This window comes from Punica granatum, chromosome 8, assembly GCF_007655135.1.
Source record: "Punica granatum isolate Tunisia-2019 chromosome 8, ASM765513v2, whole genome shotgun sequence".
In the NCBI taxonomy this organism is placed as follows: Eukaryota; Viridiplantae; Streptophyta; class Magnoliopsida; order Myrtales; family Lythraceae; genus Punica; species Punica granatum.
The window spans coordinates 5,831,825-5,852,039 of NC_045134.1; the positions used below are offsets into that span (position 1 = coordinate 5,831,825).

Consider the following 20,215-nt stretch of genomic DNA (forward strand, 5'->3'; position numbering starts at 1 on the left):
TGAACACAACTCATAGCACAATATTCATAGAAACACTCGAATAGCCATTTAGAAGAGAGATTAAAAATTAAACCTAGGAAAGAAAACTAAGGCTAATAACAACCTAAAAACTATATCAAACTCGACTAACTCATGGCCCTAGCATCACATTTCAACCCAAAAAGTGTTAATTTGATTCAGTTGAGTTATCAGGCCGCTAATTATATACAGGTATATCATCTCCGCGCATCACTGAATTAAAAGTTTCGTAAGCTCTGTTTCTTCAAACACCTTTGATACTGATATGAGTCTCGTAACCGAGTTTTAGAGTGTCATTTGGCTTGCATATTGATGAAACCGGAGCAATCCCCCGTAGTTAATACGGGTTTGGAGTAGCTCCGAGTTCTCTGAGTCGAATATTGACAGTATCATAACAAGAACATGTGAGGACACCCAGGATCACGTGATAATTTTTTTTCTCAGCGATCCGACATGAATAACACTAACCCAGGCTAGCTTTGCTTTAGATGATAGGACAATCAGACCAATATACTTGTCGGAGCAGTGTAACCGGCCACCCATATTTCAGGGTCATCAATCCAGCCGCTGGTACGTATTAGATCGCAAAGATCCTGCAGATGATATCATAGAGTGACTGCCAACATTTAGCAATGGAATCTCCATTTGCTAATATTGGTCATCAATATTGATCTCCTCTAGTTCAGCTCAGTTTTTTTTTTCTTGCTCTTAGTTGCTAATACGAGGGAAACGGGAAAGAGGGGATTGCCACGGGAAACCTGCTCTTCTCCAACTCCTCGATCTTCTTCTTGAGTTCTTGATTTTCCTTCAGGAGCATGTCCCCGAGGATGTTGTGATTGTAAGTAAGAACCATCCACTCTCTCCAATCACCAAGAGAAGCCTTGATGTGCAGCATCTTCATCGCGTCGTTCTGCTCGACCCGTGGGTCGATGCCCATTTTGGACTTGATCTCAGCCAAGTAGCCAGCAGTCGCCATTTCAAATCAAGCAAGCCGATTCCCCGAGTGCAAACAATGAAGAAAATATAAACGCAAAAACTAAAGAAATGGAATATTGGAATGATGAGAATTGGCAAAAAAGATATTGGAAAGAGCATAAAATGAAGACGATAAAGAATCGGCCAGCATCACGCCACCGTATAATTAAACAAGGTAGCATCATGGCTGTAGGATTTTGTCGTCTTCATGTCCTCTAATTTTATTCTCCTTGTTACAGCCATTACTTCAAGATTTTTAGCACCGTAACCTTCAGACACTTGATGTTGTGTACCTAGAAGGCTTCATAATTTTCTGTATGATTGTTTGATCTTTTCACTGATATATGGGCTTTAGCAGATTGACGTAACTGCTCGATCGTGTTATCCATCATAGCATCAAGATGTGCCCACAGTCATCACATGTGACTAGTCAAATTCGATCTTACGTGAGTATTCATTCACATAGATTAAGCACTATAGCTAATAAGGACTTTATATAGGTTGGGAACTTACAGAAATGGAGAGAGAGAGAGAGAGAGAGGGACTGTTTGTGTCTGCTCGAGGGAAATATATGCTCGAGGGAAATATAAGAGTTATGGAAGATAGCCTCTATAATGCCGGACTTGGTTCCTATTTATAGGAGACGGTAACATTGCAAGAGGAAGAGTATCCTCTCTTCTTGGTTGATCAAGTGTATTATAGTGTTCCCAGAAGGTAATAACTACATTGTCTTCCATATCCACATATTCTTTCATTAAGAAACCCAAACCTTTTCTCTTTAAAAGCTTTTTGAGTTGTTATTATGGTGTTCTCATATGATCCTCTTATCTACAGCTTCAGGCTCAGAGCAGATACCATCACCAGTTATCAGCCCAAACACAAGAAGCAAAGATGACCGAGGCGCAGCTGTACGACATTAAGAACAGAGTCAACGGAAACCCGAGGCTGGAAGAGCATGGTTGGCTGTTTTACATTCATGACCCGCTCGGTGACAACATTGAGTGGTCCATCCTAACTTACAACCTCCAAATCCTAGGGGAGATGATAAGGGAAAACATATAACTTTGGAAGAAATATGAAAACCTATTGCATGGCTCTAAGCCAGTAGCATCAACCCCGCAGGCTGGAGGAGGAATGCCTTTTGTCCCGGGCATGAATCTGGGCAGTATTTCTGTATGTCCTTCTGGATGGCCGACCAACTTACCGGGGTTTAGTACCGGCAGTAATGTGAACCATGGTGCTCCGTTTCCTTTCCCTGAATGGGCTCGGCCGCCTGCACTAACTTCCCTAACTTTCGCCGAATATGAATCCCGCTCTCTTTGCTGCAATGATGAATCAGATGTTTAGGACCAAGGCATGAGCACAGAGAGGGAGGGGGAATGGGGACAGATATGTCCTCGGCGTTTCGTGTTTTGGCAAGTGGAGACTACCATTGCCAAATACACAGGAGATCACAAGTCTACATCGCTATACCATGACCAGGAGAAGGAAATGCCAAGGTTTAGAGTGGCTCATCACGCAGATGTGAATTGATGTTCTCTAATTATCTCGAATCCGGACATTAGTGGCTTAGTGCCATGTCCACGGAAATATTGTAATAAGAGCACACCTGCATCTTCTGATAGCTAGGTGGGCATATTAATGTATGTCTGCGTGTAAGTTCTGTGTCCTCTGTGCTACATTAATAAAACATGGAGATAAAAGTTCTGATCGCTGCTCTCTTGCTCATTGTTTGTAATTGTTTGATGATCGGTACATTTAAGCTTTCGTTCATGAAACGATACCTAAAATTAGTATGTTATTTAGTAAGGATATCTGTAAACAAGTGCCCTTGTAAATGTTCCCAGCAGCATCTGACTATATATCTCGGTCTCAACGACCCTGACTGACCCATATAACATAAGATCCTATATCCAGGTTCACTTCAAACTAATCGGTATTTGTCAGAAATGGAATAAATAATATCAATTATTGCAGAAATCTCAGCACCTGTCTTTATGTGACAACGGGGAGGTCGTCACACTCGGCCTCACATGACATGGACCAGCCAGCTGCTGATTGCACGAGGGGGGCACACTCTTCCACTCTTTGGTCGTGGAGATAGCCAAGCGGGGCGTTTTACAACTCTCTGTTAAATCTCTACTCTCAACATAAAAAGTACAAATTGGTTACTCCAAGCTAATGAATTCTACATTAACAAACCGTCCTCCGCTTCTTCTCGTACTCAGCTTGATTCGGCTCTCTTAAGAGTTGTGAATTGTAAGACTGTATTGTTATTGTCCACTCTTGCACGTACATGTATACATATACTCTTTCGCTCGTCAATATTATAGTAAAAAGTTTTCATAAGTGAAGCTCTGTTTCTTGAAACACCTTAGATTCCGATATGAGTCCTTGTACTTGAGTTTAATTGTGATATTTGGCTTGTGCATATCCAAAAAAAAAAGAAAGTGTTATTCGGCTTTGCGTAGTGATGACACCAGCGCAGCCCCGTAATTTATACGGTTCGGAGTAGCTCTGACTCGACCCGAATATTGACAATATCATAACAAGAACATGTGGAACTGGATTCGACACCTATTATTTGTTTCATCGTACCGTCAAATTACACACGCAGGGTACCATATATGATCATAACCTGATCATCGGTTACCACAAAAGATGACACACATATGAGGTGCTAGGTTCTTGTCATATTTGATTCTGAATAAACTGAAAATCTTTGTTTGACGGACGAAAACTCACATCATCAAAAAATTTCCAAGAACTGCTCTTCTCCCCCCCCCCCCCCCCCCCCCCCCCCCCCCCCCCCCCCCAACCCTCTCTGTCTCTGCACTCTGCAGAGTAACAGACAGAACAAGGACAGAGGACAGCCCTGTCTTCTTCTTCCAGCTTTTTTGACCAAACGGCTGGTGAGAGTAGAGTAGAGAGAGGGGGAGAAGAAAACGAATCCTTTTTTTCCCGTTATGGAAAGATATGCTGCTGCTACGATTGCCTCTGAGCCTGAGCCTCTTTCATATGGATGAGTGGAGCAGCTGCTCTGTTTAATATTTTTCTCCATAGCCATATTCTTTCCCTTCCTGCTCTCTTCTTCTTCTTCTTTTTCTTCTTTTTCTTCTTCTTCTCGTTCTTTAAGCTAACCTTCTGGTCTGAGTGTTGGTAATGTTTTGAGTGCTCAATGCTCATATACTTGCAATAGAGAGTACATAAGTACTAAGTAGTGAATGTGTATGAAACAGCGGTGTTTGTTCTTTTTTAATCTGACCATGTCTTTTCTTCTTTTCTGGGAATGCAGTGCGGGGATCGACTATGTCTGGTTCGAACAAGCATACCTTTTTCAAGATTTACCTTCCCGAACAAAGCGCCCGTAGGATTGTAATAGAAACTTAACACTCTCCTCTCTCCCGTCTCATAGTTCTATAGCTTGATCGATTCCGGTGATTGTACTGTAGCTTTTGTACAAGTCACGATCATCTGTCTGTTTATCGAAACTAAAAGCATAATTTTTCTATTATGTTCTTCACGGCGAGTTGTGGACGATTCATTTGCCCATATCTTATCCTTCGACTGAAAACCGTATTCCTTCCCAGCTCTTAATAGTTAATATCGTGTATTTTGTGACTCCAATAACTGCAGAGAATCCCTCCCGCGTATCGGAAGCATATGAAAGGGAAGGACTCGGGAGATGTTCACCTGAAGGGACCCAGCGGCTACTGTTGGCCGGCGAGGCTTACCAAGGAGAGCGGCAACTTATATCTCGCCCGAGGGTGGCCCGCGTTCGTGAGGGACCACGGCATACAACGCGGTCACTTCCTGTTGTTCAGGTTCGATGGCGAGACAACCTTAAAGGTTAAGGTCTTCAGCGGCACTGCATGTGAGGACAAGGCTGCATTCGGTGCCAAACCTTCCCGAGGCAACGGTAATGACCCACGCAAGCCCAGGGAAGAGCTTGTCGCAAAGGTGAGAGAGGAGGATGGTTCTGGGCACAGAGCAGGTAATTATCATCGATTCCGTTTGAAAACTTTCAATGAAATAAATCACTTTCTTCGCGGCAGTTAAGGTTCTGGCTTTGATGTGTTCAGAGAAAGTTGTGCTGCAAGAACCGGGGCCATCCACTTCTACTTTCCCATCTTTCACAAAAAAACTCAAAGCCTACAGCGTTGTAGGCCGGGAGAGGGGAAAGACTCTCGTAAGTTTGTTTCTAATGCCTCAAATTGCTAAGTCCGTATATATAAATATAACGTTCCTGCTCGTGTTTGCAATTGCATTACTGCTGCTGCGACCGCTTCTTATCAGTAATGGTATTTTAGCCAAAACCGAAGAATAGAACTAAAGAGCACATCATCATTAATGAGTTAATATGGATTTCCTGGATTCTCTTTCTTTTGAGTTATGAATTGTTATTTGTCATAGGTGATTGACAGTACATTCGCCAAAATCCATTTCGTGAAGCCGAGGATGCCGATTGTTCTACGATGGGAGGACAAGGAATGGCCTGTTATCGTGACCAAGTCGAGTGAGCGCTATTACCTACGTGGAGGATGGCCGAAGTTCGTGAAGGAGAGCAAAGTCCAGGAAGGGGACACTTGCAAGTTTGAGCTGGTGGATCGATTTGTCCTGCGTGTGCATGTCTTGAAGTGCGTAGAGGAAGAGTAGCCTGATGAGTTCTGAGCCTGAAGATAGGTGTTATTAACCCCAAAAGAAACCCGACACTGATCTTATAAACCGTATTGGCACCAGCATTGTCGTAATGACTTTAAACTTTTTGCATTCAGAGTAAATTATTTCTGAATTCCGATAGTATGATCTTATCTTCTGCTAAAATATCGATGAATGGGCGATCAATTTTCGTGCTGCCTGATGAAGAGCCAAACTGGTACTGCAGTGATTGATGTTGAGCATCGACCATGAAATGAGGTCTTACAGCAATTTCATATTCTTGTTTTCAGCTTTCGCTTTGGGACAGACCACTTCGATATATAGTTACCACGTAGGCATAGAGCTCTCTCGATGTCGATTACCCTCTGCATGCAAATACAATGGAACATATACAAGTGATTCGATTTTCATCCTACTTAGTAGTCTTTACACAAATGAGATTAGAAGAGCGATCCTGACCCGTGTGACAGCAATTTGTTGAGAATAATATGTTGATGAATTTTCAAATAAGTTTCTCACTTAATTTTCTGCAGCATTTGTGCCGGAGACCATTTGCTCATTGCAACTTCGTGTGTTTTCTCACATGTGCTTGATTTTGCATTAGGATCAACTACTAGCAGGCATCAGTATAGTTTCAGATGAGCTCGTCATTCAAATGGTCGGTCTCAACAAGACAAAGTATCGATTACACATTGGAGAAAGTTCATCAAGTTTAAGTGAGCAGAGCAGTTTATTGGGGCGAGCCGATGCGAAAAATTGTTTGAATGTTTACTCTCCCCTGGCCATCATTCTGAGATAGAAACTTCAAATACATTCTGGACTGTTTTTATAGTCGTCCTTAAGTAATAGGGCCTTCCGCTTTCTAAAGTACTGATCTTTGAATTTATACAGAAGTTATCTCTTCATTTGGCCAGATTCCTAGGCTCAAGAGGTTCGGATATCTGTAACCATTCTGACCCCTTCCTGATCTACTACATCTCACTGGTGTCGATTGGCATCGTCCTTGACTTGATTCCAATAGATGAAACCTACCACTCAGATCTCCCGATTCCCGAGTGGAATATTTGGAGGGGCCTAGTTTCAAGTTTAGATTCTCTCGAGTTCTTCAAATTGTTTATGGACCGGAAGAGAAACTCGTCAAGAAGCTTCCCGGACAGGATTATTTTGCATCGCGCTTTGATGTGATCATAAAGCTGCTGGCCTACCAGATAATTGTTGTCATTATGGATGATGATTGTTCAAGCTTGTACTTTGTCCGTCATTTATTATGAAGTTCTGGTCACATCCTCTGTCGATGGCTTGTATTTTGGTCGTGATCTTTTGTATTCATATGATTAGAGTCCTACAAATTTGCTTGATTAAGCATGTTGAATCATACAATTTACATCATGTGATTCCCCGTGGTGTTTAGAAATGGTTAGATTGGTAACATCTTATAAAGACAGGAAGCTATATTCGATTCAAGTGAATATATCAATCGAGACAATTATAGTCGAGCAACGGTCCTTGTTTCAGCCTCTTTGATGGTCATTTATGACCAGAGGAGACTCCTAATGTGACTAACCGTCGTACGGTAACTGCATTCCATTTCTCAAGTTTTTGCTCGTTTGCTTCTTGACTTTGCAACTCACGAGTTGAATTTGGTATGTCAAAGCGTGCATTGAGGACCGAATTATCATATCAAATTAGTATGTTAATTAATAAGGATGTCTCTAAACGGGTACCTTTATAAATGTCCCCAGCAGCACCTGACTATCTCGGTCTATAAGAGCCCGACTGGCCCAATCTAATATGAAGGCAATTGTTGCGCGGACTAACTTCCTCGGAGAGCTGTGTTCTTTCCTCTGGGCACATTTTCTTTCCATAGTTCCTAACAGCTTAGCCCCTAATTTGTTGTTTGGCGGGGTCTTATAAGCCTTGCCTTTGGGTTTTCTAATTTTTCCTTGGGCATTAGCCTCGTTACCAGATGATAAAAAAAAAAATTAAGGAAAATGTGACATCATCATCATCAACCTGAGATCAAGATGAATTCGATTATCACCACGAAAGTTATAATGCCACTTTATTTCTCCTTTCTCTATCGCCTCCTATGATTATGGATCTCATATATAATCATAGAAAAATTAGAGAATAAAATTCCTTCTCAATGATCTCGTTTCTAATCGTAGTTCGAGGTTTATGCTAGGTCAAGCCAGTTACGGGAAGCTGATGGGCCAACTAATGTTGCTCTCACTGTTGGATTAACTAATTAAGTTCAGATTGATTTTATACAATATTCCCTCGGGTCGAGAATAATCTATGAAATCAACCCATTAAAGATGAAAATGAAAAAAGAACTCATGAATCATTGCTCCCATCACCTAGTTTATATTATCATTATACTGTCTTCCTACCTGATTAACGGAAAATGTTAAGTTAATTGTTGTGGTAGTGAGAAATTGGGTCTTGATCACGTGCAAGCCACGAGCCTTGCAGGTCATGAGCGTTGAGCTTTTCACGAGCAACTTGCAAAAGGGGAGGATCAAGGGGAGTCTCGATCTCCCTCTCTAATGTTTAGATGAGAATATGTATAAAAAAATAATGAATTTAACTTAGGATTTATGAGTAACTGAAAATGTATTTATAGAGATTGTAGCAAATCTCCAATAGAATATTATAATATATATCAAATATTTAGTTGCACACAAACAAGTAGATATACTTGCCAAACTATATGGTTAGAGATATTATAATATCTCATAAAGATATTGATAGATATATCAAGAATATCAATAGATGTACAAGATATATAAGTAGAGAAATATCCTTTTTAGGATTTAAGCACCGATTTGGGTGTATCAAGGTGGACCCGGTAAGTCGAGCCGGACTAGTCGGGTCAATTTTTCGATCCTTAACATAGCCCCGCACTCCCGTCAGCTCGAGAGGTTGCGGGAAGTGGATCAATTCACAATTGCCGTCATCGCGTCGTAAGCGGTGTCTTGGCACGATGGTAGACTTTGCATCGCTTGTTCAATCTTGTGAAAAGCAAACTTGTTCATGGTTATCGGACGTTATTGTTTCCGTGAAGGGGACTCCGTTCTTGGATATCGAACATTACTGCTCCTATGAAGGAAAGCCTTGCTCTTGGTTATCGAGCATTGTTGCTTCCGCGAGGGGAGACTCCGCTCTTGGTTATCGAGTGTTGTTCATCCCTTGGTTATCGGGATGTAGTCCTTGGCTATTGGACTTAGCCTTTGGTTATCTGGCGTCACTCTATCCTTGGCTATCAGAAGTTTATTCATCCCTTGGTTATCGGGATATAGTCCTTGGTTATCGGACTCAATGGAGACCCTTGGTTATCGGGTTTTGCCCTTGGTTATCGGGCACGATAAAGACCCTTGGTTATTGGGTGTGATCAATGTCAGAAGCGTAGTCCCCTAGCGATCAATATACTGTCTTCTTACCTGATTAACGAGAAAATGTTAAGTTAATTGTTGAGGTCGTGAAAAATCGGGTCTTGATCAAGTGCAAGCCACGAGCCTTGCAGGTCACGAGCCTCGAGCTTCCACGAGCAACCTGCAAAAGGGGTAGATCGAGGAGAGTCTCGATTTCCTCTCCGTTGCTTAAATGAGAATATGTACAGAAAAGTAATGAATTAACTTAAGGATTAGGCATACCTGAAGATATATTTATAGAGATTGTAACAAATCTCCAATAGAATATCATAATCCATATCAAATATTAAGTTGCACACAGCAAGTAGATATACTTGCCAAATATATGGTTAGAAATAGTATAATATCTCATAAAGATATTGATAGAACATTCTAGAGATATATCAAGAATATCAATAGATGTACAAGAGATATAAGTGGAGAAATATTCTTTTTAGGATTTAATTACTGATTTGGGTATGTCAAAATAGACCCAGAATAAAAAGTTGAATAAGACGGGCCAGGTCAATTTTCCGATACCTAACATTAAAGAAGGAAGCTTTCATCAGGATCCATCCCGTGATTGCAGGTGTACGTGGCATCGGATATTTGAGCAGATAAAGATAAACAGGTAAGCTCATATCACTGATATTGTTTCACATCGTCTTCTCTGTATCAAAAAAATGAGTCATGAAATGCCATTTAACGTAATATAATATCGACATACATACGGGTAATGACTAATGGAACTATACCAGTGAGTGATTAACATATACATATGTAAATAGGAAAATGAAAGGGTACCATTTATGTATTGTTTGAATTAGGTCGGTCCACTTGGAATAAAACTCTTTCTTTTCAAGATCTTTTCTCAGGAGAGAAAATATCGAATCACCCTAAATCAATTTTTTTTCGGTGTGTACCGTGGTATTCAAAAGCTCAATGGGATCTGACTAATTCAGTCGGGAGATCGAGTATTAGAGGTTATTCTCCCTCTTTATAAGTGCGCTTTCCGGGGTTCGAACTTGTGGTCTCCTCCTTACGGGAGTAAATTGCTTACCCCTCATACAACAATTTTATTGGTAGCCTAAATCAATTCTTGTTGATATCATATTCGTGCGTTTTTTGACTCAACATGATGGGTCGCAACTCCTCTCCTCCCCGGGCCTTTTCTCATTGGTTTGCTTCTAATCTGACTAGATGCAGGTTTGTGCGTTTCATGAGTATCCCAAACTCCGTAGCCTTTCCCCCTTGCCATTGCATCGCTTCCCATGTTTATCTACTTTTCAAATGATTTTCACCGGGGGGGTCCACATTAAAAAGGAAATCAGTGTGAAACCATTCATTTTGTCTTTACATTATTAAACGTCCACCAAACAACTGACACAGTTTGATCGTTGTTATCATATGTTGCATATTGGGCACGTGTTAATACGTGTTAAGGATCTAAGCAAACAAGAAAAGAAATTAGAGTAACCCCAATTAATAAATTAAGAGTAAGGAGTGATAGGTGTCCTGTCATGACATTCATAATTAATGAAAAGTATCCTAATGCGGGAAACATCATAATTAATAAGAATATCGATTAAGAGTTTTAGTGAAATGTCACGAGAACGAGACGCTTATAATTTATTTTGATTTATTTGCTACGTGTTTGTTTATGTAGTTTGATATCTCTATTTTCTTCAAGTAAAGTCATGAATTCAAATATCTAAGGGATTTGGTCTAGAGATTAAAGAGGAGTTCATGTATCCACATGATCCTGAATTCAAAACTCCTGAGACCACCAGAATGTCTTTAAGTGGTTATCCATTTAAGTCAATTTGGGTTTTATAAATGAAAAAAATCATGATTAGGAGAAGTTTAACTTTTAGTGGGCCATCTTATTAGAATCGAACGCATTTAATTTATGCTGACAATGGAGTTTCATATATGTATTTCCATGTCAACAAACATCATATCCTAAGGAGGAAGTATCAATACCGTCATCCATATACAGTATCACTATGCATATGTATGTTACCCTCCATCAACTTTTTCAAGGACTACTTGTGAGTGTCTTAATAAGCATCTTGCAGTCGGGGATGACCCGAGGATGCAGAGGGAATACTGGCCAATCCATGAGATGGTCGGATAAATCGTGCTTGAAGTTCCCTCCCTTTCTCAGGGGATTCCAGCATAATGAGGACCCGAGCAGTCCTATAACCCAGGAACGGGAGACCACGGTTGGCCCGAGCAGGTCTAGTGGTTTCAGTGCCGATCAGCCAGGGTTCTCACCGTGCCATGACAAGCGTTGCGAGCAGGTGCTTAGAGAGATTTTTCTGTTGAGAGCATAGTCTCATCGGATGATGGGAGAGTTGTTGGAACTGCGACATATTATTTTATCTATGGCTGCGAAGAGGGCGCTGTAGGTGGGATTGCAGGAGGGCTTTAATCTACTAGGTTCGTATCATGATCAAACCCCGACAAAGTCTATTTTTGTGGCCCCCAGAAGATGGAGAAGGGAATGATGAGTATAACTGGCGAGTGAGTAAAGTATGATTCGATGAGCAGCCACCTTCTGTAAGAAGTCATGGATCAGACAGTTTCTAAATAAGAGCGCCCAAGAGCACTTGATTGACACCAACCACATGAGCACCATCTCTCTTTCTTAAAAGTGAATCAACATATTTTGTGATTACTGAAGACATTAGGTCTTGGAATATTATCACGGTCTTGAAAACAAGGAATATTGCTTTAAAGTCAAAACAGAGAGCCTAATCACTATGATCATGTGAGCTTAGTTACTTTTGAAAAAACTAGTATATGTATGACAACAATATTTTTCTGAATGCATGCTGGTCGATCGTGATATGATGGCACCTTTCGATAACTCATCTCATGCATCCTTATTAGTTCCCCATCTGTGGGAGCATGCATTCCCAGAATGCTGATGGCAAATTTGAATTGAATTGTTTCATGAAGACACAACCTCCAGTTGATGTCTTTCTGTCATCAGAACAACTTTTCCTCTTCGGCTGATGTCAGGGTGAAACAGAAGATCTTTTCGGACGGCCCGGCTCTGTGATGAGATTTCTCTTCAGGATGAATATTTTCAATCTCTGAGCTTAATTAGAGGAGGAGGCCAGCAGTATCCCTTATAAATCCCCTCCACTCTCTGTTGTGCCGGCTTCTTGATCAATATGTTACTTGACTTTCCAGTATCACTATCAGAATCCAAATTTCTAGAACCATTTCTGCCTGCTAGATCATCCGATAAGAGCTTTGGTTCGGTCACATCATATCATGCTAGCTCATCAGTTCCTTCAGGTTGTACACAGAGATACTAAACTTTTAGGCAAATAATCGATCCCACAACCTGCAGAACAAGAAATAAAATCCTAACTCTAAGATGTGAAAAGAGAAGTTGCTAACATGACGGAAAAAGAGATGATTGTGGAAAAGAAAAAAAAAATACCAAGCAACAAAAAGAATCACCATCATTTCTCGAAAGGACATCCAACTCATTTCTGGCTTCATCTAATTACTCAAGAAGACGACCACACATTCCTGCGAACTGAGTGAACAATAAACAACCAATCCATATATACCAAATAGTTACATCAGATTCCAGCAGAAAAGCATCAAACAGTGCAAAGGTGCATTGCGAATCAGAATGCATCAACTTCAAAGGGAAAAAAAGCTTATCCCATGAGCTCACTTCAGGAGGGTCTCCATTTTCCAGGTATTTGGTGATCCAACGGTGATTATCAGTTGTAAAGCATTGATTCATCAGTATAATGAGCACATACTGGCTTACTGATTCCATGGAGGTATGATGGTGGAGATTTGAAAAGGAAAAGAGAGGAAATTTAAGAACTAACAAAGCAGAACATTTCGTTATTAGATTATTATGACAATACATACACACAGTGAATTCCAACACATGGCACATACTATATGCACATGATGATGGAATACAGAAAGGTTGGAGACCACATCTCCTTTATTTTGACATATATCCAAAGTACAAGTACACATAGACATGTCCCGGTTCATCAGAACCCGGGACAAAGTCGAATCCTTCAGCTTCACTTGAAGAGACTTGGCAGTTCCTTGGAAGGGACGATGACTTACGGTCCCTTGAAGTGGACAGTTCGCAAACTCGTCTGACATGGCATGGTCCTCCATTGTCCTTGACCTGGCTTTCTTGACTGAACTAGCTCTTCCGGGCTGCCTTTTGCCAGGGCATTTACTGTTTGTACTCTTTACCGTGCTAGCAATGGAAGCTCCATTTGCCAACACAATTACCCAGCACCATGGACTCAATTAGAAATTGCCATCCTGGTACTTTGATGTAAGCACTACAGGCGGAGTTCACTTGGCGATGCAGGCTTGATTAGGGAAAGCACTAATGGGTGGAGGACACGTGCCGAAGCCTACTTGATTGGGGCAATCACTAGTAGGCAGAGAACATGCGCCGAGCCCAATTGGAGGACGATTCTGGTTCATTGACAAAAACCGCGCCAACCAATTAGAGTGATTATTCGCGAATGTCCCAGAAACTCCCATTCCCATCACACTGCCACAAACTGGGCATGTGCCAGAGCCAACTGGAGGGCGGTTCTGGTTCATTGACAATAACCACACCGACAAGGCATCATGCGACGATGTCCCCGAATCTCCTGTTCCAGTAACATTGCCGCCAGGAAAAGAAATTGGGCTTTTAGCAGAGTCGATTGCAGGACGATTCTGGTTCATGGACAACAACCATGCCAACAATGCGGCTTGGTTGTTTGAGGTTGTCTTGGAATCTCCAGATCCTGTCACATGACCACTGGGAATAGAAACCGGGTAATTGCCAGAGCCAACCGGGGGACGATTCTGACCCATGGACAACAACCAGGCCCACCACGCAGCTTGATTGTTCGCGGATATCCCGGAATCTCCAAATCCTGCAATATTGTCGCCGGGAGTAGATGGAGGGAATGTTCCCGAGCCAACTGGAGGACGATTCTGGTACATTGATTGCAACCATGCCCACCAAGCAGCTTGATTATTCGACATTGTCCCAGAATCTCCGATTCCTGTCACATGACCACTGGGAACAGAAACTGGGTATGTGCTAGAGCCAACTGGGGGACGATTCTGACTCATGGACAACAACCAAGCCCACCATGCAGCTTGATTACTCGAGGATATCCCGGAATCTCCAGAACCTGTAACATTGTCGCTAGGAATACCAGGAGGGGATGTTCCAGTGCTGACTGGAGGACGATTCTGGTTCATTGACATCAACCATGCCCACCAAGCAGCTTGATTATTCGAGGTTGGCCCAGAATCTCCCGGTTCTGTTGCACTGCCACCAGGAACAGAAACTGGGCTTGTGCCAGAGTCCACTGGAGGACGATTTTGGTTCATGGACTGCAACCATGCCCACCAAGCTGCTTGACTGTCCAACGGTTTCCCAGAAACTTCGAAATCTATCGCATTACCACCGGGAACTGGGCTTGTGCCAGAGCCGGCTGAAGGACGACCTTGGTTCATGGACATCAACCATGCCCACCACGTGGCTTGATTGGCTGTGGATGCCTCGAAATCTCCAGAACCTGGCACGTTGCCGTCGGAAATTGGAACTTGGCCTGTCATAGAGCCCACTGGTGGACGATTTTCGTTCATTGACAGCAACCATGCCCACCAAGCAGCTTGGTCATTTGAGGATGTCACCCCCGAATCTCCGGATGCCGTTGTTGCATTGCCGCTGGGAATAGAAACTGGGCTTGTGCCCGAGCCGACTGAGGGAGGATTCTGGTTCATGGAGAGCAACCATGCCCACCAAGCGGCTTGGCTGTTCGAGGATGATATTCCAGAAATTTCGGATCCTGTAGAATTGTCGATGGGAGTGGAAACTGTGACAGGGCCGGTTGGGGGGTGATTTTGGTTCATGGACAGCCACCATGCCCACCAGGTGGCTGGATTATTTGTGGATGCCCCAAAATCTCCCGCTGTCACTGCATTGCCGCTAGGAATAGAAACTTGGTCTGTGCCAGAGCCGACTGGAGGACGATTCTGGTTCATTGACATCAACCATGCCCACCAAGCAGCTTGATTGTTCGAGGATGTCCCAGAATCGCCGGATCCTTTTGCATTGTCGCTAGGAATAGAACATGGGCTTGTGGCAGAGCCAACTGGGGGACGATTTTGGTTCATGGACAGCAACAAGGCCCACCATGCTGCTTGATTGTTCATGGATGCCCTGAAATCTCCTGAAGTTGTCGTGTTGCCGCTAGGATGTGATGAAACTTGATCTGGCAAGCCCACTGGGGGACAATTCTGGTTCATTGACAGCAACCATGTCCATAAAGCGGCTTGACTATTCGAGGATGCCCCAGAATCACCCGATCCTGTTGCACTGTCATCAGCAATAGGGACTGGATTTGTTCCAGAGTCAAGTGGAGGACGATTCTGGTTCATGGACAACAACCATGCCCACCACGCGGCTTGATTATTCAAGGATGCCCCAGAATCTCCGATCCCAATATTGCTGCCAGGAATAGAATTGACTGGAAGACCACTCTGGTTCATTGATAACAACCATGCCCACCATGCGGCTTGACTATTCAAGGAGCCGGCAACTCCCGTGGGTTCAGAAGGTTTTGGGAAGCATGCTATCCCAGGAAGATTAGTAAAGGATGTCCCAGGCAAGTGAAGTTTAGGGGAAAATACAGAGAACACCCATGCCCACCAGGCTCCTTGACTTTCTGAGGTACTCTCGGAGCCAGTTGGGAATGTTATGCACATCTCCGGCTTTAGAATGTTGCATTGGATCAATATCACCTTCACGAAAGTTCCCAGGAGATTGAATATTTCCTTGCGCAGTTTGATGTTCTCGCTGATGTAGACTTGCAGGACCTGTAGATTGTAAGTGAGGGCAATCCACTCGTTAAAGCCGCCAATATCTTTATGAAGATGCAACAATCGGCCATTCTCTTCTACTTCAGGTCTCACCCCTATCCTGCTCTTGAAGTTTTGGAGTTGTACTTGTAGCTGGATCATCTTATTGCTGGTTTCGGTCAACTCTGCCGCAAAATTGACATCAAGATAAAAATTAGAAAAGACCAAAGAAAGGAAAAGCGAAAATTGATGCGGAAATATAAATGGTGAAAAGAAACTGTCCAACTACCGGAGGATGACTCGGCATCTTTCTTGTCCGGAGCAGCGTTTGCGAAGGATGCTAAGCATGTTCCTGGCCACTGAAGTGTAGGGGAGAACAATAGGAACAGCCACGCCCACCAGGTGCCTTGATCTTTCGTGGAAGCTTTGGAGCCCGTCGGGAATGTCATACATTGTTCCAGCTTTAGCACATTGCATCGGATCAATATAAGCTTCACGAAATCTCCCATGAGTTGGGATATTTCCTTGTGCAGTTTGATGTTCTCGTCCCCGATGTCACACAGGACTTGCAGATTGTAGGTGAGCACAATCCACTCGTTAAAGCCGCCAATATCTTTATGAAGATGCAAGAGCCGGTCATTCTCTTCCACTTCACGTTTCACCCCGACCCTGGTCTTAAAGTTTTGGAGTTGTACTTGTAGCTGGCTCATGATCTTAATGCTGATTACAGATCGAGTCTGGCCTGGGAGATTAGAAACTAGTTAAATTTACTCTACCATAAATTTTAGATCAAGATATAAGAAAAGATGCGGGATTACTCAAAACAAAACTGCCCAACTACGAAGGAATGTTCATAAGAAATGTGAATCGGTCACATACCTTATCGCGAGAGAAAATGACTCCTCTGATATTAAGGAAAGCTTTGGAGATTTGTGATGATGCCTTTCGTGTTCAATGTCTACCCTTTATATAGAGAGATGGAGTGTGTCGAAGTACACAAAAATGACGTGCTCATTTAATTACATCACATAATTATGTGGATGGGCAAGGAAGAAATGATGGGAGGGATTTATATTTTATTGGAAGGCCTCGAGAAAAGTCGGCGATCTTTTTCTTTTGGAGTATTTACCTAAAATGACTCATAATTTACCCATTTTGTCAAATCTATCATATGTTTTTTTTTTATCAAATTTATCCCATGGTTTACTTTTTGCATCAAATCTATCCCGGCGTTATTTTTTCCGTCGACATCTAACGGCCATACTGACGTGGCACCCACTATCTCTCAACGTGCCACGTCAGCACGGCCGTTAGATGTCGATAGAAAAGATAACGCCGGGATAGATTTGATGCAAAAAGTAAACCATATGATAGATTTGACAAAAAAAAGCATAGGATAGATTTGACAAAACGGGTAAATTATGGGTCATTTTAGGTAAAAAAAAACCCTTTTCTTTTTTGCCCCCTCTGTTTCTTTTTTCTTTTTTTCTCTTGTATATCACTTCAAATGATAACCCTGAGGAGCTCAATTTAGATTCAGAAAATTTGTGGTACAATCAATGTAAGCGATGGATAACATATAGATAAATAGTTTATGAAAATTCAAGTAAAATTCTTCCAAATCTTAGTATTCATTTCATAAGTTAAATTTTTCGAAATTTGAGTAATTTTTTTTATAAGTAATTCACTATGAATCATGTAATTCATTTATGTGCGCTCATGGACTCAAAATATGATCAATTCATATTGGAGTTTGAGGCAGTCTGCAACAATTAGCAATTTATTTTACATGACGTTTGTACACAGTTAATTTTCGAGGCGATCGGTTCCCTCGAACTTCCCATGTCAATGATGCCATTGAGTATTACTTTTATATGATTTCAAATTGAATGTGCTCGAAATGGATCAACCAGACCTATAAATATTGTTCTTCCAGAAATTTGTGTGACTTTAGACTCTACGTGCGGAACTTCTTTCAGAAAGTTACATTTGCCATGGGTTTTTCCGAGTGGCAATACAACCAATTAGGATTAAACTTCCATTGCGAGCATCCTTTCAGGAGTTTATGGAGATCAATTGGAAGCGCCACGTGGTTGTAATAAATGAATGAGCTACCTTGTTAAATAATAATATTCTTGTTATTTAATACGATTTTTTTTAAAAATCTTGAATATGATTAGACACTTATTAAATAAGAAACTTTTACTTTTCAATAAGATGACTTTACTAGATTCTTATTAAATAACAAGTTATCTTATAGAATATAACGTGTCATGTTATTTTGAATCCTACTTAAAATTACACTTGGATAGGACGGAAATCGAGAGATTTGGGAGGCGAGTGGAGAGAAAGTTGAATGAAGTTTTCAAAAATTCCCATACAAAATCCCCTCTTCTTAGAAAGAGGTCGTATTGCAGTAGCACACTTTGTTACTAAGTAACCTAAATGTTCCAGATTAAATTCTTATTATGGGACTACTCATGCTCCTATTAGCTATTAAAATTTATTTCATTGTACTAGGCCGATGAGACGCATTTGTGATCAAAAAAGAAAAAAGAAAAAAAATCCCCTCCCCTCCCCTCCCCGACTTTCTCTCTTTCCTTGATCCAAATGAAGGATTAAGATGCTCCATACACAATTAACCGATTAATAAATAACGTTCGGCAATAGGTTTAGCTTCAAGATTCGTACACTAGTACATTATATATAATTAAGAAAATAAAATTCCCATTAAATCTAGGAAAATATTTTTTTAGTGTGAACCTGGTATTCGGAATCCCAATTGGATCCCGACTAATCCAGTCGAGCCGGGTCGGCCCATTAAGGGATAAATTCTTCCAGCATGGATTTTCTAAGAAAATATTTAAGTTTATAGAAAATTTTTTATAAGAAATAAAAAAATTTAAAACATGTATTCACCTATCTTAAATTTCTTAAGTTTCTCATAATCATAAGGATTCAGAGACCTGCTATTTTTACTCATTCAATTGGAAATTAATGGCGGTCATCCATATTTTTATTTTCCTTATTTTTATAAAATACTTTTTATTTTTTTTTTTCTTCTAAAATATTTATAGTATAAATAAACTTTTCTTCATCCCTAGCTTTCTTATTTTTCTTCCATAAACTGTAGCTACCGAGGTAAGAGAGAGTATATATATGTATATGTGTGTGTGTATATATATATATATATATCATATCATACCATATCATATCTTTGGCGTATCTCATACTTGTTCTAAGTCGTTAATTACTAATCCTTTTTTTTCCCACTCCCTAGACAATAGATGCTTTCTTTGTTTCAGATAGGAAAAATTATACATTTGGTCCTTTAACTTTAGATACTCTTTTATTTTAGTCTTTTTTTTGAATTTTTTATCGTTTAGATCCTATACCTTTGAATACTTTTCTATTTTAATTATTTTCCTTTTTTTTGGTTCGTTTTCATCTAATACCTTTGTTTATTTTTCTATTTTCGTCCTTTTATCATAATTTTTGTTAGAAAAGATTTTAACTTTGGTTAGCAACCTTTTAAAGTTATTCTTTTATCTAAATTCTTTTTTGGTTCATTGTTCTCTTAATATTAAACATTTTGTTTCTTATACTTCTATCATTTATATTCCCATAAAAATGCTCACACGACATTTTTGAAATTTATAAATTAAAATTCCAAAATCAAAATAAAATCTATCAAAATATATTTTGAGAGGGAGGATGGTAAATTGAGAGGGAGAGAGACGGCGGTAGCCGGTATGGGATGAAGTCGGGCACCACCACCTTAGGGGAGGTCACCTTAAGCCTATACCTCCATCCACAATTACACTTAGGCAACATCATTCCATGCATCAAGGTTTACGCTGTCCTTGCTTGATGTGTCATTACCAACCTCGTAGGCATGGTTCGTGGCTATCGAACCATAGTCGCCTTTATTATGTTTGTATTTTCCATTTTGTTACTCGTAAATTTGAGTACCGATTCTCCCAACGTAAATTGTCACTCCCTTGTCAAGATTGCTTGCGGCCTAAACTCAAGCCCCTCTCATTCTCTCGAGTAGATTCACGATTTTTCTTTTATTATTTTGATATATTTTTCTCATTCTCTTAAAATGAGAGTCACACGTGTGACCAAAAGAGCCTGTAGAAAAGTACCTCGAACTTAAGGAAACTCATATAAACTGACGCTAGCGTGGTCGTGGTAAATTGCCCTATGAGGATGGCCGTTCCGGCTGGCACGCTGCACCCAAAGAGAGGGAAGAGGAGGAAGGCTGTGGGTGGTGT

At 41.1% G+C, this 20,215-nt stretch overlaps 2 protein-coding genes across 2 annotated transcripts; one reads left to right on the forward strand and one right to left on the reverse strand.

The window, feature by feature from the left end:
• Window positions 1-3,838: 3,838 nt before the first annotated feature.
• LOC116188636 (putative B3 domain-containing protein Os03g0621600) lies at window positions 3,839-5,796 on the forward strand. Its single transcript, XM_031518114.1, has 5 exons — window positions 3,839-4,152; window positions 4,289-4,368; window positions 4,630-4,987; window positions 5,076-5,182; window positions 5,407-5,796. The coding sequence occupies exons 2-5, from the start codon at window positions 4,303-4,305 to the stop codon at window positions 5,647-5,649; spliced, it is 774 nt and encodes a 257-aa protein (XP_031373974.1). The 5' UTR covers window positions 3,839-4,152; window positions 4,289-4,302; the 3' UTR covers window positions 5,650-5,796.
• Window positions 5,797-12,924: 7,128 nt separating this feature from the next.
• Window positions 12,925-16,865, reverse strand: LOC116189326 (sericin 1-like). Its single transcript, XM_031518950.1, has 3 exons — window positions 16,818-16,865; window positions 16,228-16,675; window positions 12,925-16,123 (listed from the first exon to the last, which is right to left on the reverse strand). Exons 2-3 carry the CDS (start codon window positions 16,646-16,648, stop codon window positions 13,422-13,424), a joined length of 3,123 nt encoding a protein of 1,040 aa, XP_031374810.1. The 5' UTR covers window positions 16,649-16,675; window positions 16,818-16,865; the 3' UTR covers window positions 12,925-13,421.
• Between the last annotated feature and the right edge of the window lie 3,350 nt (window positions 16,866-20,215).

Coding starts and splice junctions, on each gene's coding strand:
- LOC116188636 (XM_031518114.1), top strand. CDS start 4,303: ATGTCTGGTTCGAACAAGCATACCTTTTTCAAGATTTACCTTCCCGAA. Junction 4,369..4,629: donor AACAAAGCGCCCGTAGGATT/GTAATAGAAACT, acceptor CAATAACTGCAG/AGAATCCCTCCCGCGTATCG. Junction 5,183..5,406: donor GGGAGAGGGGAAAGACTCTC/GTAAGTTTGTTT, acceptor TATTTGTCATAG/GTGATTGACAGTACATTCGC.
- LOC116189326 (XM_031518950.1), bottom strand. CDS start 16,648: ATGAGCCAGCTACAAGTACAACTCCAAAACTTTAAGACCAGGGTCGGG. Junction 16,124..16,227: donor AGATGCCGAGTCATCCTCCG/GTAGTTGGACAG, acceptor ATTTTGCGGCAG/AGTTGACCGAAACCAGCAAT.